Source organism: Eretmochelys imbricata, chromosome 11 (genome assembly GCF_965152235.1).
Source record: "Eretmochelys imbricata isolate rEreImb1 chromosome 11, rEreImb1.hap1, whole genome shotgun sequence".
In the NCBI taxonomy this organism is placed as follows: Eukaryota; Metazoa; Chordata; order Testudines; family Cheloniidae; genus Eretmochelys; species Eretmochelys imbricata.
The window spans coordinates 9,560,542-9,586,713 of record NC_135582.1 but is presented as its reverse complement, the minus strand read 5'-3'; the positions used below and the strand labels follow the sequence as shown (position 1 = coordinate 9,586,713).

The following is a 26,172-nucleotide window of genomic DNA, read 5'->3' as shown; positions in this document are numbered from 1 at the left end:
TGTGAGGTTGGCTGGAGCAAGCCAAAAGAGCATGTTTAAAATGAGGAAAGCCGGCCATCTTAAACTGGATCCTGCACTAACTCCCGAAAGCCAGTGGAGTAGTTTGTGGACAGAGAGTAAAGGCAAGTCACAAGATGTTGCATCTCCTAAGACTGGGAGCTGAGACTTGTGAAGGCCATGAAGAGGGACTCAGCATAACTTCAGTAGAGGGTTCATCTAACTCTGATACATGAAAGAGGGACAGTTAAACATCAAACTCACTTATTGTGTATCTGTAGACTTGAACCGTGGAAAGTTTTCAAATGCAGTCACATGCACGTAGGATTTGTCAGTATCTCTACGCTTTCATCAGCTCACAGTTTTCTTTGTCCTGACCCAAATTGTGGCCAGACTGAATATTTCCAGGTTCATTTGACCTTTTCTTCAAATACTAGAGGGCTCTTCTTTGTTGTCTCAGTGCTTGAATGGATGAAGACAGACTTCCTTCAGCTATTCCTGATACGACTAGGGGATTTAAAACTAATCTCAGGAATTCTCTGACTTTTCCACCTCTTTCCTACCCAAAGATTTTTTTCACTGGAGTTATGCTCACTTCAACATTTGCCAAGGATATGGGTGTTTGATTCTAGTTATCTTCCCAAGGTTAAGTAAAACAGTTGTTAAATGTTACTTTTCTCAGTTAAGGAATATTGCTTGATTGTCCTCAGAGTTAATTATTACAATCACGATTCATGCCTTTATGTTGGTTGACGATTGCAGTATCTGGCCTTCCCTACAGGCTGCAGCATATTCAAGATACCAAAGTTGGATTGGTAACATGCATGTTATACCATGATGTCATTGCACAGCTGCTTTCTCATTTTCCACTATATACAGTGGCAACATTAGAGAAGCATCACAGAATAGAGGATTGAACTCTAGCTGGGAGCCAGAAGCTCTGGAGTTCTAATTCTGATTCTGAACTGTGTGATCTTGCACAAATTGGAGAGGAGTGTCAGATAGGAACCAGGACAAACAGAGGTTTTTTACCTCTCCTCGCGTCAGCTTTCTCCTCTGTAAAATGGAGATGATAATACTGAACTGACTCGCAAGGGGTAATAGTTAATGTGTGTGTGTGCAACACTTGGAAAACAGAAAGAACTGTGTGCTGACTGTTGCTAAATTCTCCTCTCCTCCATGTATGCACAATTCACACTCATTTCAATGGGTGCTACAGGCTCAGGGCTGAATTTGGCCCACTGACTTCATGACTAGCCTATCTTACGTTGCTGACAGGTTGCATATATTAATCTTGCAAAATTGTGTTCAGCGAACTCAGGACTGTTGGCTGCTCAGCCTTCTTGGTTAGTCTTTTGTAGCGATGGCATTGATTTCCTGTGTGCTGATGCAGTGGGACTCTTGCACTTTGACATTTGGAACATTCTTTGCACCTGTACGTTTAAAGCTACTTTTCAGCTTTTTAAATGTTGCGTGTTTGTGTGGCCAATGGGCTATTTTGGGACATTCTTTCAAACGCAGTACATAAACAGTGCCAGTAAAAACCTGCACTGACAGGGCAAATAGGTCCTTATAAGCACAGTTACCTATTGTGCCAACAAGTACGGGTTTCCCTTATGAAGTGGGGATTTACACATTTATGTATCAAATGTTGTTAATTTGTCTCTCTATTTTTATTGGTGGTTTTGTATGACCCTCTAGAAGACTGTTTTACGTATGACGTTGACTCCAGAAATAATGCTTACTGCCTTTAAATTGTACAGTTGTGTAATAGTCAAAAATGATTACACTTTAAACATACTGTATGTCCATTTAATATTTCTTGATTTTGTGCAATACATTAGTCCCTTAGAGTCGAAGAGCCACACACAGTAAAGAATTCAGGAGTGAAGGAGGTTAGAGGTTCAGTTAAGAAACCTTCTGATTCACTGATAACATTTTCTTTTTTTAATTCACAGATTTATTCCAGCCGAGACCTCGAAGAATCCATAAACAAAATTAGGGAAATCCTATCGGATGATAAGCATGACTGGGAGCAGAGAGTATCTGCAGTAAGCATTGGACCTATATGCTAATTATTTTAATGTAAGGTTTTTATGAGTGAAGTTCATCCCTTTGCAGAGTGTCAGCACAAGTTCTGTGCACCACTGAAGTTGTCTAAATAGGGCTGATGTGCAGTTTAAGTGGTACATTGAGTATACTGGCCCTCTGCATGGAGTGAATTTCACACTATGGGACTAAATTTAAACTCCTACATTAAGGAAACCGTGAAGTATTAGGTTTATAGGAATTTGAATATCATGAATAGGCATCAGATTAAATAAGTCATCATACATTTAAGGTATACTTAATTTTTCAAACAAACAGATAAACCTAGAAAATCGGTATTGGACTTCAGAGTCAAATTTTCAAAAGTGGAGTAATATTGTGAAAAGTGTCCTTTCTGCACTCCATTTGGGTAGACGGATGTATGCAAAAGGCCTCCTTCTTCCCTGCCTTCCAGGTTGTATAGTCATTTACACCTGTGCAAAGTGGGTGTAAAACAGTTTGGTAGCATTTTATATCCACTGGACACAGGTGGAAATGACTGCATGAGGAGCAAGGTGATACAAAGGCAGACCTGTAATGGACATGCTGAGTTTGAGTCTTATTTATAGGCAAGCTCTAAGTTACACTGATGTAAATCTGCGTAAGACCTTTTCTACACTCTTGGTTTCTGCCACTGGTGTAAATACAGTGATGTAATTTTATTGGTGTAGCCCTGACATGTCCAAGCAGCGATTTGCACTGGTGCAGTTTTCCTCAGTCTGAACCTTGGTTCTGAAGTCTAGTAGTGAATTGATATTAGTGCACCATGATTAATGGTTTGCATTGGTGTAGTTATATCAGTGGCTAAAACTAGCTCCTTAGGGTGAAATCCTGGCCTCACTGAAGTCAGTGGAAATTTTGCCATTAATTTCATTGGGGCAGGATTTCACTCCTACTGTAGACAAGGCCTGATTCTAATGAATTCAGTGGAGATGTTCCAGATTTACACTGGTGTAACTGAGATCAGAATCTGAGTCATGGCTTTTCAAGTCAGACCATCTTTTTAATGAGAGAACTGTGAGAAAATTATAGCGTTTCAATGCATACAATGCACTTCAGTGTTTCAAGATGTTCATTTCCCTAAACGTTGCAAATGGATGGAGGGAATGGAGGAGCAACCTTGGAATTCTTTGACTTGTTTAAATGTCCCAATAACTTTAATGATACGATTGGAAAAGTAAATGTCTGGCTTGCCACATTTTGTCGTTGGTCAAATTGTAAATGACACTTTTGGATTCCTGTAGCATGGCCAAGGCTAACATATGAATGTTCTTACATTTATTCAATATACTGATCCCTGAAATATGTGATCTTAGATTGTGTTAAGAACCTGTTCTTCAACACATTAATATTTTTACAGGGAAGTTGAAAAATGAGCGCTAGTCTTGAACACAGTTCTGAGTGTTTTTATTTCTCATGAATAGATACCAGTGTGTCTTGCTATTTTGTCACTTGTAAGTCCTTAAATCTTGTTTGCCAACAGCTGAAAAGGATCCGATCCTTACTATTAGCTGGAGCTGCCGAGCATGATAACTTCTTTCAACACTTACGCCTGCTGGATGGAGCATTTAAATTATCTGCTAAAGATCTGCGGTCTCAGGTAGTGCGAGAGGCGTGTATCACGTTGGGGTAAGGAATACAAAGCTCCACATTCTAAATTGTGTTATACAATTAGTTAGATAAAAGGAGGAGATCCTGGCTCGAACCCAATTATGATATAGTTTGGCCTTGTCAGTACTGGACAGACAAAGTGGTGTTAGAACTTGGTTTTTGCCACAACCATTTAAAAACCATGCTCATGCAGGTCATTAATCATGGTTGTACAGCCTGTGGGGATGGGTTCTGTATGCTGGTGGTGTTTGGAAATGTTGATTGGGCAGGCTTTGAATTCCGTTTTAACCTTTGAAAGCCATTACTCACATTATGGACCAGATTCAGATCTCAGTTACACTGGTGTCCATCTGAAGTAGCTCCATGAACTTCAATGGAGTTACTGAGGATTGATAACCAATGTAGCAAAGGGCAAAATCTGTTCTTATGGGTTTATTGCTGGCCAAAGCTAGCTTTAAAAAATCCTCAGAGTGTTTCTAAGTTATTCAAATACAAAACAGTGCCTGTAAAAGCACAGAATATATTCGCCGATCACATTTGCTCTAGAATGGACACCACAGATTTTTTTTTTAATTAAAAAAAACGGGGTGGAGCTCTTTGGTCCTGGGCTCATGACCCAGATATACTTGTGACGTTCTAAGGGTCAGTTCACAATCAAACAGGTTTGACTGAGTTATACGTTTCTGTAAACAGGCAGAGACAGCAGAGCTCCTGTTGCAATGCCTGACCTTTGAGGAATTGAGCACCTATAGGGCCCATTGAATACCATGGAAATTGAGGATACTTGGCGCATGGCAAGGTCAAGTCCATAATGCTGTGAAATGCTTTTCAATAGTGTAATACCACAATTCCAAATAACAAAATGAAACGTGCCCTGAGTATCTGAACCCAATGGAACAGAAGTGGAGGGCCATATTTTGCCCTCCTTGACCCCACATTTTAAATCATTGGGCTTGCATGGAGTGCAGCATTTGGTCATGGCTGAGGACTGAAAGATCAGGCCCATAGTGGTTAATTTCATTTAATTCCATTTGAGATACAAATCTTATGTAAAACAATGCACTCAGTCTCGAGGGACAAATTGCAGATGCTTTATATGGAAAACGTGAATATTCTGACCCTTAGGAGACTGCAAAATGGAGTTGGAAAGTTCCCATTCATCCTGGGTCTGTTAAGGCTGGAAATGACAACAGAATAACTTCTCTTATGATATTTCTCACACTCACTTTCTGCCCAAACTGAAGTTAACAGGCAAGGAGGCAGCACAAAATTGAATAATAAAGACAGAAATTTGAAATGTGTTTTGTCTTTGGGTTCAGACTGAGTTTGGGGTGAAAGTACAGGTCAGTTCTTATTGTCTGTGGGCTGGTTCCCCCATCCGTAGTAACTGAATGTTGAATGCTACCAGAGCCATGACTTTGAAGAAAAGGAACTAGGGCATTTTTAATAATCGTTTATGAAATTCACAAATGTCAAGGCAAGACAGAAGCTTGAGAGAGAATGGAATCTGAAACTGACAAGCGCTAGAAAACCAAGTCATTGAGAAATGCCCTGTGGGTTTGTCGGTGCATCTTTAACAGGGTTCCAGTGATGTGGTGAGCTTCCATGCTGAATTAATTACTGTTAAAATCTGGATGAGCAAAAAGCATTGCACTGGTTTGAGATGAAAACTGTAAAATGAGATATGTCTGTTCATTCTTCTTTGGTGGAGTTAGAGAGGAGACTGAAAAATCATGAAATAGTGCATGTCAGATAGTCTACATTACTATGACTAGCATAATCTAAAGCATATTTACCAGCATTTCTTAATTGTTTTTCAGACATTTGTCTTTAGTTTTGGGAAACAAGTTTGACCATGGGGCAGAAGCCATCATGCCAACCATCTTTAATCTGATTCCTAACAGTGCCAAAGTAATGTCCACTTCTGGTGTCGTAGCTGTTAGATTAATCATCCGAGTAAGTATATATCAAAACAAAACTTTGTCTTATAAAGGCTTAAATCTGTCTATGTGATCAGATCTGAACTGAGGAGAGAATGTGAACATGTCCCTGGTGAAAATTAGCTTAAATAAATAGATTAAGCTCCTAAATGTTGCAGAACTTGGCTATGAGACTTCTTCCTTGAATCTTATCTGGGTATGATATCTGCATTCAGACAATACCTTCCTTTTGTTGATCCCCCTGTCATGTCTTAGAACAAGGAAAACTATTTATTGGAACACAGTTCAAGAGGGGAAAAGAGACTGACAATAAATGAGAAGTAATAGCTTGTCCACTATCAATGGAAGTTGCTTCTTGGTGGCTCTTGTTGTTTATGAACCCAGTTTATGAATCTAGCAGTTTACTGACTAAATTGTTCAGTGGAAGTTGTGTAGCTACCTGAAAGAAGAGCACTACAGAGGCATTCAGATGCTAGGGACACTGTTAATTATAAGCTGTTGGCTGGATAGCATCTGGTGTATGGGTGGCTATTAGCTTGTAGGAAGGGGAAGGGGCAACTCCTCAGATTATCATTAGCCATCTGGCATTGAAGCCTAGCAGTGATATTTTGTGTCATGAAGACCTTGTTCTGATGGTTCAGGTTGTAGCATGCTTCATCAGATACATTCTAGATTGTAAGTAGAAAAGAAAGTAGTTCTCATAGTACTAGTAAATGAGTAAAGATGGTGAACTTGAAGCTCTTTTATTAAATATAAATGCTGTTGGTCAGCAAGTGAGGGTTCAAAGTCATAACTTGCCAAGTTGCTCTAGATTCCAGTTGCAAAAGAAGACCTAACCATGTTCATATTTACAGGCTAAAAGATCATTTAGGAATAATTTCATCGTTTAACAGGGTATCCTTCTGTGTTACTTTGTATAAGAAAAATGGAAGTACTCTATTTCTTTATGCATAATTCATTATTCTAGAATGATGGATTGTGTGTTTGGAGCAAGGGGCTAGGAATCAGGACTTGTAGGTTTAATTCCTGGCTTTGCTTCTGACGCACTGTATGACCTTTGGCAATTCACTTAGGGTCCAGTCCTGCACCTACTGAAATCCAAAGCGAAAGTGCCCATTGACTTAAGTGGTACATGATCAGGGCCCTACCACTCTGTCCTTGTGAAGCATGACTAGTGAAGGTTTGCAAAGGACTTTGAGAGTGGATAACAAGTGCTATCAGCATAAGATATATTAGGGAAACTTCTTTGCAGAAACAAAGGATTTTTACCTTTGAAAAGTTGAGTGTATATTTCTCTGAAGTCATTTTTAAACCACTTTTGCTTGCCTTCCCATCCTCATATAAAGAGTCTTTGTAAGTACTCCATGGACAGTGCATCTTGTCTTAGGCCATTAATCAACTAGTGTGGCTTCTGCCCAGTGATGTGGCGGGCATGCTGTGGGGAGCCTTGGCATGCCCTACTACTGGAGATTTCTGTCCATTGATGAATATGGGTCTCACACTACAGACTCGCTGGAGCCTGTGTCCATAAGTGTAAATAAAGAATCCATATCTTTCTTAAAAATATTCCTTTATCTAGGGGCTGAATTTTTTCAAATGAGCCAAAATGAGTGTGTGTATGTTGGCTTTAGGATGACTAAGGGAAATTAGCTTTACTCCCGCAAATCTAAAATGTAAAGGTTTTTTCCCTCTGTTTTTCTTGTTCTAGCATACGCACATCCCTCGACTAATACCCATCATAACCAGTAACTGTACCTCCAAGTCTGTTGCAGTTAGAAGGTGAGAATGAGGTTTTAACTTTTCTTCTTGTTTATCAATGGCTTAAATTCACCTCCTGTTTTTTTAAAGGAAAAGCTGAGTTTTTCAAAGCGATGTAGAGGATTTATCCGCACATCTTCCCTTAACTTTAATGGATGTGTCTGAATCCCCTAGGTCACTATGAACAATTCAAACCAAACGTTTTTTTTAAAAGTTTTACACTGTATAGGGAAGATTCACTGTTTCTGTTCTTGAAAAGGAAGGATGGCCTTTAAATAGAAATTAGCTGATTTAACGTGTAGTGGGGAGTTAGGTGTGGGTGTACTGTACAGCTGTGTGTGTTTGTGCATGTTTAGATATTGCTATAATATTATCACATTAGTTTGTCTGCCTTCCGAGGCCTTGGATGTGCTCCTATTTTCTACCACCAACCACTACTGTGGTACGTTTCCTTTGGACCAGAGTGTAAAAGTCACATTCTCTGAAATTCCATGGCCTGTGTTATGAATCATAGAATATCAGGGTTGGGAGGGACCTCAGGAGGTCATCTAGTCCAACCCCCTGCTCAAAAGCAGGACCCATCCCCAATTAAATCATCCCAGCCAGGGCTTTGTCAAGCCTGACCTTAAAAACTTCTAAGGAAGGAGATTCCACCACCTCCCTAGGCAACGCATTCCAGTGTTTCACCACTCTCCTAGTGAAAAAGTTTTTCCTAATATCCAACCTAAACCTCCCCCACTGCAACTTGAGACCATTACTCCTTGTCCTGTCCTCTTCCACCACTGAGAATAGTCTAGAACCATCCTCTCTGGAACTACCTCTCAGGTAGTTGAAAGCAGCTATCAAATCCCCCCTCATTCTTCTCTTCCGCAGACTAAACAATCCCTGTTCCCTCAGCCTCTCCTCATAAGTCATGTGTTCCAGACCCCTAATCATTTTTGTTGCCCTTCGCTGGACTCTTTCCAATTTATCCACATCCTTCTTGTAGTGTGGGGCCCAAAACTGGATACAGTACTCCAGATGAGGCCTCACCAATGTCGAATAGAGGGGGACGATCACGTCCCTCGATCTGCTCGCTATGCCCCTACTTATACATCCCAAAATGCCATTGGCCTTCTTGGCAACAAGGGCACACTGCTGACTCATATCCAGCTTCTCATCCACTGTCACCCCTAGGTCCTTTTCCACAGAACTGCTGCCTAGCCATTTGGTCCCTAGTCTGTAACTGTGCATTGGGTTCTTCCGTCCTAAGTGCAGGACCCTGCACTTATCCTTATTGAACCTCATCAGATTTCTTTTGGCCCAATCCTCCAATTTGTCTAGGTCCCTCTGTATCCTATCCCTGCCCTCCAGCGTATCTACCACTCCTCCCAGTTTAGTATCATCCACAAATTTGCTTAGAGTGCAATCCACACCATCCTCCAGATCATTTATGAAGATAAGCAGGAGGTCGGACTGGATAATCACAATGGTCGCTTCTGGCCTTAAAAATGGATGATTATTTCCTTTCTGCTGTCTCATTGGAGAAGACCTATGCCCACTGTCTTTAGCTCCGGTCTCCTGTAGCTTGACAAACAGAAGTAAGAATGATTGGTAACTGTGTCGCCTACTGACTATAGCTCTGTCACATCCCTTAAGCAAGTCACTTAACACCTCTGTCCTTCAGTTTCTCTATTTGAAGAATGGGGATGAGAAAATACCTTCTTTTCAGACTTGATGTGAAGCGTAGTGTTTGTAAAGAGCTATCTACAAAGTAATATTAACTTTGATCTTCTCTACATCTCACTGTCCTTTGTATTAAAAAGAAGCAAAATCAAAACCACCCCACAAGTAATATTCTACAGCTATGGTCCAGAGCACTGCTTCATACAGTGGTGACAGTCTAGTGTTTCAGACCATTACTGTAGCATATGTTCATATTTTTTAGTGTAAAAACTCTTTGTAGAGTTTGATCTTTATAGATACACTAGTATTTTTAATAAGGGGGTCACTGCTGATTTCTTGTGTCCAGCTGGGCCCCATAATAATAAATGACTGGTGTGTGGTGGCAAGTCCACTAGAAGCCATATGCCTTTTTATTAGCTTGAATAGCTCAGACAATATTTCTCCTTTACCCACTTTCAGGCGCTGCTTTGAATTTTTAGACTTGCTGTTACAGGAGTGGCAAACACACTCCCTAGAAAGGTAAGATCTGAGCATGAGCGTCCCTTCGGGAGAAGCGATTTGTACTGTGGTGAAATGAGGGCTTGAAGCATCCCACCCTCACTGCTAAAATCCATTTTTTCTCCATTCAAAAATAAAAGGGAAAAAGAGTCCACTGAGGCCCTGTGTGCACCTGCTTGGGTGCAGGCTGTTGGGGGAATTGCTGAGGCCTCCCAAATATTGGAACTTCTGGTGGCACCACAGGTGTGGCTCCTAGGGCTACGACGTTATTTTCTGAAAGTGTTGTTGAATGGACTAGAGAAATGGGTCCTCTCCAGTCAGGCTGCAGAGAAGATGGTTAATGAATTCTTGAGCACCGCCACTCTCCAGATGAAACTCAAGCAAGGGGGTCTCATAGTTTCCTGACTGAAAAGAAGTGGCAGAGAGAAGCCAGGCATGGGAGGAAGGGACTGGGGTTGTCAGAAAAGAAGATCTTAGGCATTTCAGTTTCCTGCTGCAGGCAAGTGCTCTGTGGTCCAGTCATTCCAAAATATTGCTATTCCAAAGTAATAATGCTATAGTAATTCTAGATAGTAAAGCAGTAATACTATTCTAAATAGCCAGTTTTCCCTATACTGACCTATATGTTTAAGAGCTGGATTGTTCTGGGATGCAAAGAGAGGAGCACACAAGGGGCCTTTTCCTTCCCTTATGCTCCCACCCTAGATTTCTGGCCTTAAGATCTGACTCTTGCAAGTGAGGGTGCAGTTGCAGTTCCTGTGTTCACCCAAGCCCGGGGAGTACTCCCTCCTACAACCACTGGGGCTCAAGCCATCCTGAAAGGGTAGGAGAAGCTAAGACTGTGGGCCCATCACCTTGTATTATTGACTGATGATGCTGGACATATGCAGAGAGTGGAGCGTGTTGCAGACTCCTAAAGGATGGTATATCATGTGCACTGGTGTTGGGGCACTCTGGGCGGGATTTTGCCTCCCAGATGCCAGGCATAAAGCCAGCATAGCTACTTTAAGGCTGACACACAACTAATAGAGATATAATAAGAGAATAATATTTGTAAGGCACATTATGGCTATTCAAACTAATAGTCTGCAGAGAAAGACAAAGAGGGGAAAAGGAAAGGTGATTGATCCTCACTTCATTAACCCAAATTGCCGTTAGCTACTTTAAGAGTTAAGAGATTATTTTTCCACCCTGGTAGTTTCCATGGTAACTAAGGAATGACTTCTGAAGAATGCAGCTTGGCTCTTGTTTTCCAGCAGCAAGGAGTGAAATAAAGCTGACTTGTAAGAATAAATAAATAATTCCCCTAAAGGATGTTATGTGGAAATGGGGGAAGCTGTGAAATGCTCTCTGTTTGCTGAGAGTGGGGAGAAATCATTAAACTTTGCAGACTCATCTGAGTGCAAGGAGGTTTTCTGCATCTTTACTCACTGTCTGAACAATGTTTTCTTCTGATCTCAGACACATCTCAGTATTAGCAGAAACAATAAAGAAGGGAATCCACGATGCGGACTCTGAAGCAAGGATAGAGGCAAGAAAGTAAGTGGATTTAAAAAAAAATAAGTATCACTTTATAAACACAGGATGGTCAGTGTGTGATGGAAAACTGAAGCTAAGACAAATGCATATAGGGCCTGTTCCTGCTCCCATGGCAGTCGAAGGCAAAAGTTCATGACTTGAACAGGAACAGGAGCAGATCCACAAAGCAGTCAGTATGATCTGATTAATAAAACCCCAGCCATTCACACATTGCTTCTTTAGATTCTGGTCATTTTACACTGCTGTCTAAAATTAAATCAATTTGTAACTTTGTTTTCTCCCAGCATGGATTAATCCATGTATTAATGTATGTTCTTAGAAGCACAAGAGCATTTTGCTAATCCTTACTTATCTGCCACCAATATAATGCCTAGACAAAATCTGGTGGTTTCATTCCTGTTCCCATAAAACACTGGGTTGCCAAAGGGCAGTCAGATTTGATAGCCAAATACCATTTGATTTCACGCCTGATTCTTTTATCTCATACAAAAATCTCTTTGTCTTTAATGGAATTTTTGCCTGAGTAAATATTACAGGATTGGGCTTGCCATTGCTTTCTAAACTACTACAAAATATTGTAAATAATGAAAACCACTGTCAGAGTTAGTTAATAAAGTACAATTGTGAGGCAGCATTATTTTGCCTTTCTTAATCACTGATACAGAAATCTCATTAATTTGCAATGATTTTCCCTGTCACAAAGGGTATAGGAGAGGTTCTGCTGTATTTTCAAAAGTTTGTGTATGTGTCCATGGGAGGTTGTCTTGGTATACTGAGAACTTGTTCTTAAACTAAGCACCCATTAACCAAAGATTCTAGGTGAACTTTATACAGAGAGAGAAAGCTGTCGTTTGGTACATTTTACATTTCATTAACTTGTTTATAAGAATCAAATGATTAAATGCTACACTTCAAGAAATAGTAGTTCATAGTAGGAGTGGGTATTAAATTATTTTGGGAGGGAGCATTTTCTCCAATCATGAAAATACTGTAGGCACCCAGGTGTTACAGCAATGTGGCTAGGTAACCCAGATAGCTAGCTGGGCAGACTTTTTGAGGATTTATAGTGAATGTTAAATTCTCCTTTATTTTTTTCTTACTTAATATATTGCCAGTATTAAGATTTACATTTTTGCATTTTATCCCAAAGAGATTAAAATGCTGATGGCTTTCTCTGTCTGGGGAGCAGCTGTCACGTGCAAATGGCTCTGGATTAATTTGCATTTATTGATCTTCTTCTTAAAGTGTTCTCCAGCCTAATCCTGAAAGGTGCCTGTAACTCTTATAGATTATAACAGGAAGTAAGGATGCTCAGCATCATCCGAGAGGCTGTTAGTGCCACACAGGACTGGTCCCTTTGTGCTGAAATGTTTCTCTCTCTTTTGAATGGGCTAGATCCTGAGTGATGCTGAGCCACTCTCACTGAAGACAGTAAGAACAGCTAGCTTCAGCACTCCCTAAGACTTGCCTCAGTAGCAGCCAAAGTTTTCCCCATAGTATTATGCAAAGGGGCAGGATCATCTCAGGGGTAATTGTTAGTTACTACACATCTGCTTTTGAATGATATTGAATAAGGGAGTCACTGTTATGTTACAGTTTGAAAGAAAAATCTCTGTTATTGCTGTCATGAATCAGGCCCACAGATCTGTCTTCAGTTGCAGATTGTTTCAGAAACTGTTATTTAATTCACATTAATTTGCCAGTCCTACCCCTTTAAACACTAATGTAGTGTCCCCTCAGCCTGTATAGATCCAGTGTGGGTAAAAGGGTTAATGGTATTTACAAGCACTCATGCTAGATTTTGTACTTGCACCGGGACGTTGCTGGTTGAAGCTTGCCATGGGATGTCTACCTTGTCTAATCCCCACCGCTCTTGTGGGCTAATGGTCTTCTTCCTGACCTCCTGATTGGAGCCGTGACATCTGGGTATAGACTCTGCCCCTCTCTGGTGCTGTATGTGTTCCTGTGATGCCCTGCACAGTGTACATCTTGCCTTCCCACTTCTGGTCAGTGTGTCTTGTGTGGAACTGCTTTCTCAAAACACAGTGATAGCCTGCGTGGTATGTTTCAGATGCATCACAGAAAGGCTGCGTCACTGAAATGGTTCAGTTAAGCTGTTGCCATTGGGGATGGACATCTCCTGTGACTGAGCTGCTGTTGCTCATCAAACGTTACAAGGAGTTTTCAATGGTATATTGGGATCTTGTTTTCAGATGTTATTGGGGCTTCCACAATCACTTCAGCAGAGAAGCAGAACACTTGTATCACACGTTGGAATCCTCCTATCAGAAAGCCCTGCAGTCACACTTGAAGAACTCAGATAGCATAGTGTCCCTGCCTCAGTCCGATCGCTCGTCCTCCAGTTCCCAGGAGAGTCTCAAGTAAGTCTCTCTACTTTATTACCACTGATTTTATTGACTAAACTGCAGATGCACCTAAATGTGAGTAACTATGGCATTGCACCGTTACCATTCACAACTTCATGCTTAAGCTTGTTTTCTCATCTCTCTTATGACCGTTCACATTTATTTCTTGACCTCAACATTTGACCAGCTCCAAAATATGGCATAGGAGGTTTCTGGCTGGCAAGATATTAAAAAAAAACCCCAAAAAACAAAAAAAACCACACTGCTAAATATCCTGGAGTCAGTCTTGAATCCATAAATAAGTGGACAAGAGGCTTTTCATTCTCAGCCAGACAGTATTAGTCAGCCCTCCTAACTTAAAAAGACACTTGTTTGGCCTGAAATTTTTCATGCTTAGCCTTAAGCCAGAGAAGTGAGTGTATCTGTTTGTCTTTTCTTTTTCTTGTAAGAAGAGAAGTGGCCAAGCTAGATATAAATTATATAGCTGCAAAATGAATAGCTTTTCTGCTGCAGTTGTGTATCTTGGCTGTTTTTGAAGGGACACAGTGAAAGAATTTAGACTCAAAATTTGCCCCAGCTGAAAAGTGTTAGAATTTTTTGAGGACTGTCCTATTACAATATGAATTGTAAAATCCACCTCCATCCTACAAAGAAATGTATAAAATACATTAGTCACTATTTACATAGGACCTGAAATCTTCTTTTGTTCTGTTAATGCTCATGGTAATTTTTTCATACTCTTTTCTAAGGAGTTTTATTGAGCTTCAATATTTATATTTAAACAATAAATCCTGTTAGACAACTATTTACATATAGTAATAGACTATTACAAACCCTTTATGACTACATACTCAGCAGCTTCTAAAAAGTAATTCCATGTTTATCATGGTAATTATATAACTGTATAAATATATATTTGATATATTTAAAAAGAAAATGAAAGAGGGCCAGGCCAGCAGTCTAGCAATAGCAGGAGAATGTTGTGGGAGCACAGGGAGAGTAAGTAGACATTCATCACTCAGACTAGACTGGCTCCAAAGCAAGAGTTTCAGTGCAGCAGACTTCAGTGATGAAGGACCAGTGCTGGACTGAAGGCCAGTTCTAGATTAGCAGAGGGGAGTAGAGAATAATCATGGGGATAGACTCTTCCTGTGCCTTTGATCATTGAAGTCATTTGGAGCATATGTGGAGAGTTCTGAAAACAAAGAGGGCAGTTTTGAATGAAATCCTGAAATAAGTGGGGAGCCACTGGAGGTGTCTGAAGTTGTGGTTGGTATGGTTGTGCTTCTGTGTATATAGCAACTTTGGCACACCCTGAAATCTGGAGAGTGGGGTTGTGATTAGGCCACTGCTATTTTTAATAACTGGTTATTAATGTAGTAATGTAGAACAAAGCCTCCTAAAATGTGATGGCATTTTTATAGCCAGGATTATTGGTGACTCAAAAAATACCTGTTTGATAAATGTTTGTGTTTAATTTCTAGCCGTCCATTGTCTGCCAAAAGAAGTCCTACTGGAAGCACTACATCCAGAGGTGAGAACAGGAACTGTAGGATACATAATCACCTGTTGCAGGGGAAGATTTGTAATGAAGTAAGATAAAAGACTCAAATATTTCTATGTTCAAAATAGTGATTCTGGTTATAATGAAATCTCCATTTACTGTGAAGTTGTTCTTTTGGTCATGAGTCCAGTCACATATAGCTGTTCCTTTGGTCACCAGCATATAGTGGAGGCACCTTAAGTGCATGTCTTCTATGGTGCTAAATTCCAAATTGATCACAAAAGTGCTTTCACCTATGGACACAAGAGATGTCTGGACCACTTCACCATCAGAGCCCTAGTGGACTTGACTGCACGGGCAGGTGGGTGGACAAGAATACCTAACAGGCCTTTTCCATCTCTGATTTTTGTTTGGCTTTCAATAGCCACCATCTCAGTCTCCACTATGTACCCCAGAACAGGCATGGTATCCCACAGAGGCCTTTGATACAGTCAAAAGTAATGTTGAGCCTCCTTGATCTTTTTCATCAAGACTTTCCAGCATGTAGAATCTTCAGATTTGCTTTGGTTCCAAGCACTTGCAGCTTAATGCCTGAAGGGCATAGTCTTGGGTGGGAACATCAGTGAGTGAGGGGAACAGAAAATCTTCATGGGCAGATGAGGTTACTGTTAGCAGGCCTTGCTAACAGTAACTTTCAAAATGCAGGGCCCAGACTAATTGATTTGATCACACTTTAGTCTGCTACTAGATACCATCAGCTGAGAGTATAAGGCTATGTTTTAGTCACAGGTATTTTTAGTAAAAGTCATGGACAGATCATGGGTAGTAAACAAAAATTCACGGCCCGTGACCTGTCCATGACTTGTACTATATACCCCTGACTAAATCTTGGGTGCTCTGGAGCAGCAGGCAGCCCAGGGGCACTGCGGGTGCTCTGGGGTAGGGGTGGCTGAGGGGCGCCGCAGGTGTTCAGGGGTGGGTGGGGCAGCCCAGGACCCCTGCAGGTGCTGGGGGAGGCAGCGGCCCAGGACCCCTGCTGCTGCTGGGAGCGGGGAGAGATTTTGTGGGGCTGGCGGGTTTGCTACCTGGCTCTGCACAGCTCTCTGGAAGCAGCGATATGTCCCTAGGTGGAGGCGTGGCCAGGCAGTTCTGCACACTGCCCCTGCCCCGAGCACTGGCTCCGCAGCTCCCATTGATCATGGTTCCTGGCCAATGGGAGCTGCAAAGCCAGTGCTCGGGGTTGGGGCAGCATGTGGAGCCGCCTGGCCATGCTTCCACCTAGGAGCCGAGGAACATGTTGCTGCTTCCGGGGAGCCCCCCGAGGTAAGTGCTACTCGGAGCCCTCACCCAGTCCAGCGCCCCAAACCCTTGCCCCAGCCCTGATCCCCCTCCCACACCCAAACTCCTTCTGCTGATTGTGGGGGTGGTGGTGGTGGTACGGTGGCCCGAGACTGCCCCAGCAGCAACTGGTGCAGTTGGCCCAGGGGCTGCCCGAGCTGCTCAGGCGGCCCCTGGGACAGCCGCATTGGCCATTGCAGAAGTCCTGTAAAGTCACAGAATCCATGACAGACTCCAGGCTTACATATAAGTAATATATTTTTCTGCTCACAGATAGCATTGCAGAACAGCACTGTGAATTAGTTCAAAATAAAGAGAGACATGGTGGATGAGGCAATATATTTTAATGGACTGTTGAGAGTAGGGGAAACTGTACTTAGAAAAGAACAGGGCACTGGTAATGAGATACGAAATCATTGACATCTAGGTCACTACTTCTAGGTATTCCAGCTCAGGAGTTGCCCCAAAATTTTACTAGTTGGTGAGTGGTGCTATGTGTGAACTACATTGAATTTCACAGTCTAGGTCTCAGTAGATGGGGCTATAGTTTGGTCTTCACTTAAAAGTTAGGGCAACATAGCTACATCGCTCAGGGGTGTGAAAAATCCATACCCCAAGCAATGTAGCTACTCTGACGTAACCCCTGGTGTAGACCCAGTTAGGCCGCGGAATAATGCTTCCATGGATTTGCCTACTGTTGCTCAGGGTGGTGGTGTTTCTACACTGGCAGGAATATGCCTTCCATTGGTATAGATTGCATCTACGTTATGGGGTTGTGCCATAGCTAGGCCACTATAATCCCTGTAGTGTAAACATGGCCTGCATCACATAGCCACCACCCGAACTGCCCTTGATTAGGGCCTTGTTTGCCATCTCAGCAGAGAGGCCAAGGCTTGAACGGGTGGTAGAGACTGAACTACCCTAGAGGTGGCCTCTTAGGTCAAGGCTGGGACACATTTGCAGGGCAGCAAGGGGAAGCTTACACTCTCTCTGTGAGTACATTGTGCATCATGGTCTTTCTGGCCCTTTACATGAGCACTGAAGTCTCACACTGGGAACACTTGAACGTTCTTATTCAGTTGCTAACTGGGTGCTTTGAAACGAAGAGTCAAACAAATTAATCCTCACTAGCCTTGATTGTGTGTCTGTTCCCCACCCCTGTCTAAAGCCTCTACAGTGAGTACAAAATCCGTGTCAACCCCAGGATCTCTGCAGCGGTCTCGCAGTGACATCGATGTGAATGCAGCAGCTAGTGCCAAGTCGAAAGTAACATCTTCTGGAGCTTCCACCCCTTTCAGTTCCGCGGCAGCCCTGCCCCCAGGCTCGTACGCATCACTAGGTGAGCCTCTGTGTTCTTTTAGAAAGCAGATAATTTCTCCAATATTATAAACTACGTGACTTTAGTATTAGATGGCTTGTTTTGAATATAAGCCACGTCTCCAACGAGATGGTCACTAGCAGTCCAGAACCAGTCTGTGCTCTCTGGCAACTGGAGCTAAAGAAAAATACATTTCCAGAGGGAATCAGCCTTGCAGGAAACACAGTTTGCTTTGAAACACTTTTCTTTCTTCCTCCGTTTCCAGCACTAACCAGCACATTTATGTTGTGAAGAGATGTTGTTTTGACTCTGACAGTCCAGGGGAGGATACTTGCTGCCCAGTTCACCCTGGTGTAGCCCCTCTGGAACTAAAGAACAAGTTTACTGCAAGTTGTTTTATGCTTTGGGTAGCATTAAGTATGTCTTAGCTGCATTTGATCCTGAGCTAAGGAGCTGTCTCTTCTTATAAGTAAGGGATAGAGAAGCAAAGAGAGGAATCTGACTGATTTGTGAATATGATGTAGTTACTTTTTTGGCCTACGTTAAAGGCACAAGTTCACCTTCCTCCACTCAGGCTCTTTTTGATGGTTTAAATCATGCTTTGTGTTCCTTTTGCCATTTTCTGTTGCCCCAATTTTTTCATGCTGACAAGTGAAGTCACCATTTGATGTAGAATGTACTTTTCAGGTGGCATGGCAGGCTGCATGGATGAGGAAATACAGTTCAGAAACAGCTAAAAACAGTTGCTAGATTATTTGCTTGCTTGTCAGTTTTCATTAGCCTAGATTTGACCCAGGGAGTGCTAATTATCTGAGGTAGGATCTGATTCTGAAATTTATTGTAATTTACATCAGCCTTACGCTGATGCAACTCCATTGACTTCTACCAGATTAAGTGATTGTAGCAGGTCTCTAAGTGGTATGAGAACAGATACCTTGCCTCCTGTTGTGCAGATTGCTGTACCTTAGCTGTATCAGTTGAAAACTTGACTTCATAGCATAGGATATCCTGGCTTTCTTGTCAGTGTAATGGGAAATACTGTATGAATTATATTAGGATATATGTATATATTCGTTCTGATGGCAGGCTTCACTTATTGCTAAAATTTTTGTCTTAACTTCAGTTCAGTGGCTCCATTTGTTTCAGTGGTTTTGTTGTGAAGTGTTTGCCCTGGCTTAAATTAGTTGCTCACATTGACTTCATGGTGCAGTGAGAACTGCAGACAGAGTACTGGAGTTAAACGCAGGTTTCTTGTCATTTCCCAAACTTTAGAGGCTGAACACAGAAAAGTGAAAGTACTCTGTTAGTCTCACTCCAAAGCAGAGTGTGTTTACTGCTCTTCTCTGACACTCTATTTCTTGTTTAAATGATACATGGATTGGATCAGCTCTAAAGGGCACTCCTTTCCTTTTTGCCCGTAGAAAAAATTGCACATGCAGTTTCCTTTGGTTGTCTTGCCCATTACTCCAAGAGGAATGGGCAAGGCAAGCAAAGGAATGGGATTTAGCAAAGCTGTCTTTAATACATGGTTGCGATGGGACCAAACTAATCTGATGCTAAGACCGGTTCAGATGCTTCATGCTTTGAGTTGCTGATTAACCAAATATTCTTTTCTGGTTTCATTTCTTTAATTGTATTGATTTTTTTGCTTATTTCTGTAGTTAATGTACAGTGCCCACTTCTGTTAATATTACTAACTCTTCCCTATTTGCCCTCTTCTTATTTTTTTTAAATTTGCCTAAAGATGGTACTACCACTAAACCTGAGGGTAAGCAGTCTGTCTGTGTGACTGAGGTGTGTCTACAGTTGTACCACCCCATCTGGTCTCTGTTCTCACAAAGTGTTACCTGATTCTCATCTGTGCTCACTGGTGACCTGCATGAAGTGTTGCATGGTTGTTTGGCTCATTATGACACCATTAGGTATATGTCACTTTCTCTCCAAGATCCTCCTTGAGATTAGGCACCAATCTGATTTTATGACTCTCGCTTCCAATCTTTATGTGAAACTAGTTTAAAAGCAATGTTGTATACACGTCTCCATGCTAAAAAGGTGCTGTTGGTTGAAGGTGACCTACAAAAGGATAAAAACAAAGTCTTGTGGTCGTCTTTGCTTCATTGAGATGCATAAAGAAGGTCTGCTTTGTTGTTCTATAAGAAATTTAGGTCATGTCTACTCTGTTTTTTCAGGGAGACTCAGGATGACAGGAGAATTAGTGAAATGATTATATTGCAAATACTAAGGAAGTGAAAGCTGGAAAAGGAAAGGATATTTAGTCAGCCTGTTCAAACCTCTGGGTTTTGATTGTTTTTGTTGTCTCTTTTTAACTCCTGTGCCTGGTAAACAGTTGAGAGTGAAGACCTTTTTGTTAAAGGCTCAACACCCTTGTCCCTTCATTTAATGGTTGAGAGAGCTCCCACTCCAGTTCCTCCCAAGAAGCCATTTAAAAAAATTATTTTAAGGAAAGACAAGTCTTGATGTTCCTGATATTTCTATGGTAAAAAAGGCAAGCATAAAACTTTCTTTTTGTGGGGGAGGGAGGGAAGGCAAGGAGGATGAGAGTGTTTATGCCGCCTTTACTCATGACGAAAAAGCCAAAAAGCACAACACCCCCCCCCCCCCCCCTTTTGCAAGTCACCTTTTAAGGGATGTATTATTGATTTGTGGGACTGTGTGTGAATACCTAGGTGGCTGTTTGTATTAGAATGTGGTTTCCCAAGAAGCACCACCATGTCACTGTGATGTCTGTTTTTCCCTCTGATTTCTGATAGATATATTATTTATAGGGATAGATTTCTACAGTCTCCAGTGCAAGCCCTTATACTTTAGGATCCATCAACCATCGTGTTGGTTTAAATCAGTGTTTCTCAACCTTTTTCTGCTGGTGACCCTCTTTGAACTTAAAAAATAATTGTGACATCCATTATGCTGCCCCCTCCCTCCCCCCCGCAAATTGCCACCCCATACCTTAAGTTTGGGGCTCTGAGCTTCAGCGTCACCCTCCCCCCCCCAGCTCAGGGCTTCGGCAATTTAAAGTTCATTTACTGTTTTTTGTTTTTTTCCTCATTAGAATATCAGTCCTTATCTAGCTGTTTTTGCTGGAGGAGACTCTGAAGACAAAAGCAAGGAAAGCCAAACTTTATTTTATTCTTCATATTTCAAGTGAAAAAATTAACCTCCCCCAGCCCCTTTGTTCTGAACAGTACCCCTTTTGGCCTCTCCTTACATATCATATAAGATACAAACTCATTTTTTAGGTCACCTCCAAGCAACTGTTTTAGAATCTCCAATTTTTCTGTGCAATGTAGTTCGACCTTTGCAGTGCAGTAGTGCTCATGAAGTATGTGTGTAGTTTTCTCAGGACCAATATCTCAAATTAGGAGAAAGTCAGAAGTGAGATATTCCAGTTAATAAGTGCAAGTTAAAAGCTGAATATCAGGCCATAGATTTAAAAAACATGGTTACCTGGATAGCTCTGTAAAGCACCATGCTTGAAAGTTACCCTGTGCTGGGAGCCATCACAAGGCCTATGCGCAACTTATGTCTTGTGCCGTCCATCTGCACAAAGGTGAATTGGGCCCTATATCCAGTTAGTACCCACTCCTGCAGCCCTTTCGCCTGTGTAGCTCCCTTGCTCTTCACTGGGAGGTGTGTATGCAGAAAGGTTGCAGAATCAGGCCTTTGTAGAGCTATACAAATAGTTACTATGATCCAAATAGCTGGTCATGGCTGCGTAGAAACTTTCCCGAGGTTTTCTTTAAGCAGTTACATTCCGGTGGGAAACAAATTCTGAGCTTGCAGTGCAAACCCTGTTAAGATTTCTGTGCTACTATCCCTGGAGAGGGACTGGTGGTTCAGAACCTGCAATACATTAGGTCAGGGGTGGGCAAACTATGGCCCGTGAGCTCCTGCTGGGAAGCGGGGTCTGGGGCTTGCCCCTCTCCAGCCGGGGTGCCAGGTCAAGAGCCGCACCACGCGATTCTGCCCCGCTCCGGTGCTCCAGCCAGGGCATCGGGTTGGGGGCCGCACCACGCAGCTCCCGGAACAGCCGCATGGCCCCACTCTGAGGGTCGGGGGCCGCTCCATGCGTAGGAGCCGGAGAAGGGACATACTACTCCTTCCGGAAGCCGCTTAAGGTAAGCCCCGCTCAGAGCCTGTATCCCATAGCCTCTCCCCACACCCCAAGCCCCTGCCCCAGCCCTGATCCCCCTCCCACTCTCCAAACCCCTCGATCCCAGCACAGAGCATCCTCCTGCACCCCAAACCTCTCATCCCCAGCCCCACCCCAGAGCCCTCACCCCAACCCCAATTTTGTGAGCATTCATGGTCCGCCATACAATTTCTATTCCCTGATGTGGCCCTCAGGCCAAAAAGTTTGCCCACCCCAGCATTAGACTCTGCTAACAGCTCTGAATTTGCAAACAGATTGTGGATAGGTGTATTGTTACGAAGTTGGGAAGCTCAGATGGGATGAGTTCTGCCCCTCTTTGGGCAGACGTTGCAGTTTTCAATATCTTGAGTATTCCTGTCAGTGTCCAGCAGTCAGCCAGACTAGTACAGTTTTTTCAAATAAAAGTATTATTATAGTATAATGACTTCTCAGAAGTTTATTAGAATTTTGAAGTCATTCTAAGCACAAGCTCACACATCTTACAGAAACCTTAGGGCTGGGAGCAAACAAATTACTTGCAGCTCTTGACTTCTAAGTAGTGTGATTTGTTCCTATCAATAAATTGGCAGTTAAGTTTCATATTAAAAAATGCTTTGAACTGATGCCAGCAAGTTAAAGAAGTATGGGCTGGATGAATGGACTATAAGGTGGATAGAAATTCGGCTAGATCCTTCGGGCTCATCGGGTAGTAATCAATTGCTCCATGTCTAGTTGGCAGCCGGTATCAAGCGAAGTGCCCCAAGGGTCGGTCCTGGGGCTGGTTTTGTTCAATATCTTCATTAATGATCTGGACGATGGCGTGGACTGCACCCTCAGCAAGTTTGCAGGTGACACTAAACTGGGATACGCTGGAGGGTAGGGATAGGATACAGAGGGACCTAGACAAATTAGAGGATTGGGCCAAAAGAAGTCTGATGAGGTTCAGCAAGGACAAGTGCAGAGTCCTGCACTTAGGACGGAAGAATCCCATGCATCGCTACAGACTAGGGACCGAATGGCTAGGCAGCAGTTCTGCAGAAAAGGACCTAGGGGTTACAGTGGATGAGAAGCTGGATATGAGTCAACAGTGTGCCCTTGTTGCCAAGAAGGCTAATGGCATTTTGGGCTGTATAAGTAGGGGCATTGCCAGCAGATCGAGGGATGTGATCGTTTCCCTCTATTCAACATTGGTGAGGCCTCATCTGGAGTACTGTGTCCAGTTTTGGGCCCCACACTACAAGAAGGATGTGGAAAAATTGGAAAGCGTCCAGCAGAGGGCAACAAAAATGATTAGGGGACTGGAACACATGACTTATAAGGAGAGGCTGAGGGAACTGGGATTGTTTAGTCTGCAGAAGAGAAGAATGAGGGGGGATTTCATAGCTGCTTTCATCTACCTGAAAGGGGGTTCCAAAGAGAATGGATCTAGACTATTCTCAGTGGTAGCAGATGACAGAACAAGGAGTAATGGTCTCAAGTTGCAGTGGGGGAGGTTTAGGTTGGATATTAGGAAAAACTTCACTAGGAGTTCACTAGGAGAGTGGTGAAGCACTGGAATGCGTTACCTAGGGAGGTGGTGGAATCTCTTTCCTTAGAGGTTTTTAAGGTCAGGCTTGACAAAGCCCTGGCCAGGGTGATTTAGTTGGGGATTGGTTCTGCTTTGAGCAGGAGGTTGGACTAGATGACCTCCTGAGGTCCCTTCCAACCCTGATATTTTGTGATTCTAATCTGTGTGGGCCAGATTCAGAATTCCATTACATTGGTGTAAATATGGAGTAACTCCATTCCAGTCAATGAGGCTTTCTTTGGATTTATGCCATTATAACAGAGATCAGAATCTGACCTTATGTAATTTTTAATATACTGTGAAGGAAACATGTGTGTCTTTTTTGTAACCAATGATCAGGGAAGATATCATCTTTCCAAATAACCTTCCTTCTCTCCCCACATGTAAGATAACCACATGTCCTTGATTTGATTGTGTTTTTCCCGAAGTGAGCGTTACTGCATATTTTACAGCACATATTTTACAGGGTAATCTGATGCTAGAAATAAATTTGTGCATTTATGATGTCTATATCTGAACAACCTGGATATCTCATTTTATAAGGGGTCTGACTTTCATCATAGTTAACCTTTAAATGTTTTTAGAAAATACTTTATATTGGTCAGGTGTTGAAAATCCTTTGTATTTTGCAAACAAATGACTGCAGTAAGAGAGCATGAATTTATTTCTGTGTTCCACATGTCTTAGAAAGAAGGTAACTGATTACCCGTGACTATATTTATATATACATCCAGGAACTTTTCTTATCCTTCTCCCTCTGTATTGAATTAAACCTAATGACTCCAGTTTTTAAACAGATTTTCTGTTAAAGAAGGGGACTTTGTAAGGACTGTACTTTCCCTTGCCTTTTTGCCTTATTTCCAAAGCGAGCACAAACATAACCCTTCAGACACTAAAGACTAACCTCTCCTATAAAGGGAAGAGAATGACATATAGCTATATGAATTTTGTCCATTGGAAAAGAAATAAAACCTAACTGTTTGGTGTGTTTGTTAATCTCACAAATTCACACAGAGTGGTCAGGTGAGTGATAAATACTGTTTACTGAGCCTCAACAGAGCATTTGGAGAAGCACAAACTTACAAGAAGATGTCGTCCCTCCTCTGTCCTGCTATCCTTACTTTCACAGCACAGTAGTTTAGCCTGAGTAAGGGCTTTAAGATTTGTCCCTAAATCTGAATGTATATTCTAGCTGAAACAGAGATACTTAGGTGATGGATTTCTTTCCTATTTTGGTCTATGGGTAGGGTGACCAGATATCCCATTTTTACAGGGACAGTCCTGGTTTTTTGGGATTTTTTCTTATATAGGCGCTGTCATAAATATAAAGGGAAGGGTAACCACCTTTCTGTATACAGTGCTATAAAATCCCTCCTGGCCAGAGGCAAAACCCTTTCACCTGTAAAGGGTTAAGAAGCTAAGGTAACCTCACTGGCACCTGACCCAAAATGACCAATGAGGGGACAAGATACTTTCAAATCTGGACGGGGGTGGGGGAACAAAGGGTTTGCTCTGTCTGTGTAATGTTTTTGCTGGGAACAGATCAGAAATGCAAGCCTTCCAACTCCTATTAAGTTAGTAAGTAATCTAGCTTGAAATGCATTAGATTTCCTTTTGTTTAATGAATGGTAAAATAAGCTGTGCTGGAGGGAATGTATATTCCTGTTTTTGGGTCTTTTTGTAACTTAAGGTTTTCCCTAGAGAGATTCTCTATGTTTTGAATCTGATTACCCTGTAAGGTATTTACCATCCTGATTTTACAGAGATGATTCTTTTACCTCTTCTTTAATTAAAATTCTTCTTTTAAGAACCTGATTGATTTTTCTATTGTTCTTAAGATCCAAGGGTTTGGGTCTGTGTTCACCTGTACCAATTGGTGAGGATTTTTATCAAGCCTCCCCAGGAAAGGGGGTGTGTAGGGCTTGGGGGGATATTTTAGGGGAAGATGTCTCCAAGTGGTCTCTTTCCCTGTTCTTTGTTTAACACGCTTGGTGGTGGCAGCATACTGTTCAAGGACAAGGCAAAGTTTGTACTTTGGGGAAGTTTTTAACCTAAGCTGGTAAGAATAAGCTTAGGGGGTCTTTCGTGCAGGTCCCCTCATCTGTACGCTAGAGTTCAGCATGGGGAAGGAACCTTGACAGACGCCTATCTTCTCTTCCTCTCTCTGCCCCACCCCCGCCCCAGGTCCCGTTTTTTCACAGTTGCTATCTGGTCACCCTATCTATGGGGACAACCTATGTCACACTTTTGGCATGCTGTTTATTTGGTTTCCAGGAAAATGTACTTTATTTTACCTATTTATTTAAGCAAAGCAGCACTATAGCATTGTTGTGAGGTGGTTCATTCAACTCCCTATACTCTGGAGGTCCTACATTTTCAGCATAAAATCTGTTGATAACCTTGGATGAGTTGAGATTTGCTTGCATGGTAAGGCACTTCTTAGCATGAATAAAACTGGCAAAATCTGGTGTCCCTTATGTTTGTAAAATAGGACTTCTGCTAGATGTGGCTGGAATCCATATTGATGCTCATTGTAAACTCACTTATATGAATAACTATATAGTTGATAACCCTTAAGCTTTGTTTTACCGGTAGATGGGCACAGATGCCATCTAGTGGTGAATCAGTTAAATGATTCTTAGAACCTGCTACAGGATTTTTTTTTTATCTTTTTCATCACATGGAGGAGAACGGGCTCCTCATGTAGATATGTGATCTCACACAGAGAGAATATCAGTTATCGTCTATGTTCGTATCAGTTACTAATATGTGATTGTGATTGTTTTTTTCCAAAAGCGCTGAGTTAATTAAACTATATTATGGATTTATATTT

At 42.0% G+C, this 26,172-nt stretch overlaps 1 protein-coding gene across 1 annotated transcript in view; it reads left to right on the top strand.

Moving 5' to 3' along the window:
* CLASP1 (cytoplasmic linker associated protein 1) overlaps positions 1–26,172 on the top strand; it is a 269,429-nt gene that overhangs the window by 134,197 nt on the left and 109,060 nt on the right. The window contains exons 11-19 of the mRNA XM_077830446.1: positions 1,956–2,048; positions 3,569–3,714; positions 5,517–5,652; positions 7,345–7,415; positions 9,519–9,578; positions 11,019–11,096; positions 13,310–13,477; positions 14,947–14,996; positions 17,473–17,643. Of these exons, the coding sequence (XP_077686572.1) occupies positions 1,956–2,048; positions 3,569–3,714; positions 5,517–5,652; positions 7,345–7,415; positions 9,519–9,578; positions 11,019–11,096; positions 13,310–13,477; positions 14,947–14,996; positions 17,473–17,643 (973 nt within the window). The remainder of the gene's footprint in view (positions 1–1,955; positions 2,049–3,568; positions 3,715–5,516; positions 5,653–7,344; positions 7,416–9,518; positions 9,579–11,018; positions 11,097–13,309; positions 13,478–14,946; positions 14,997–17,472; positions 17,644–26,172) is intronic.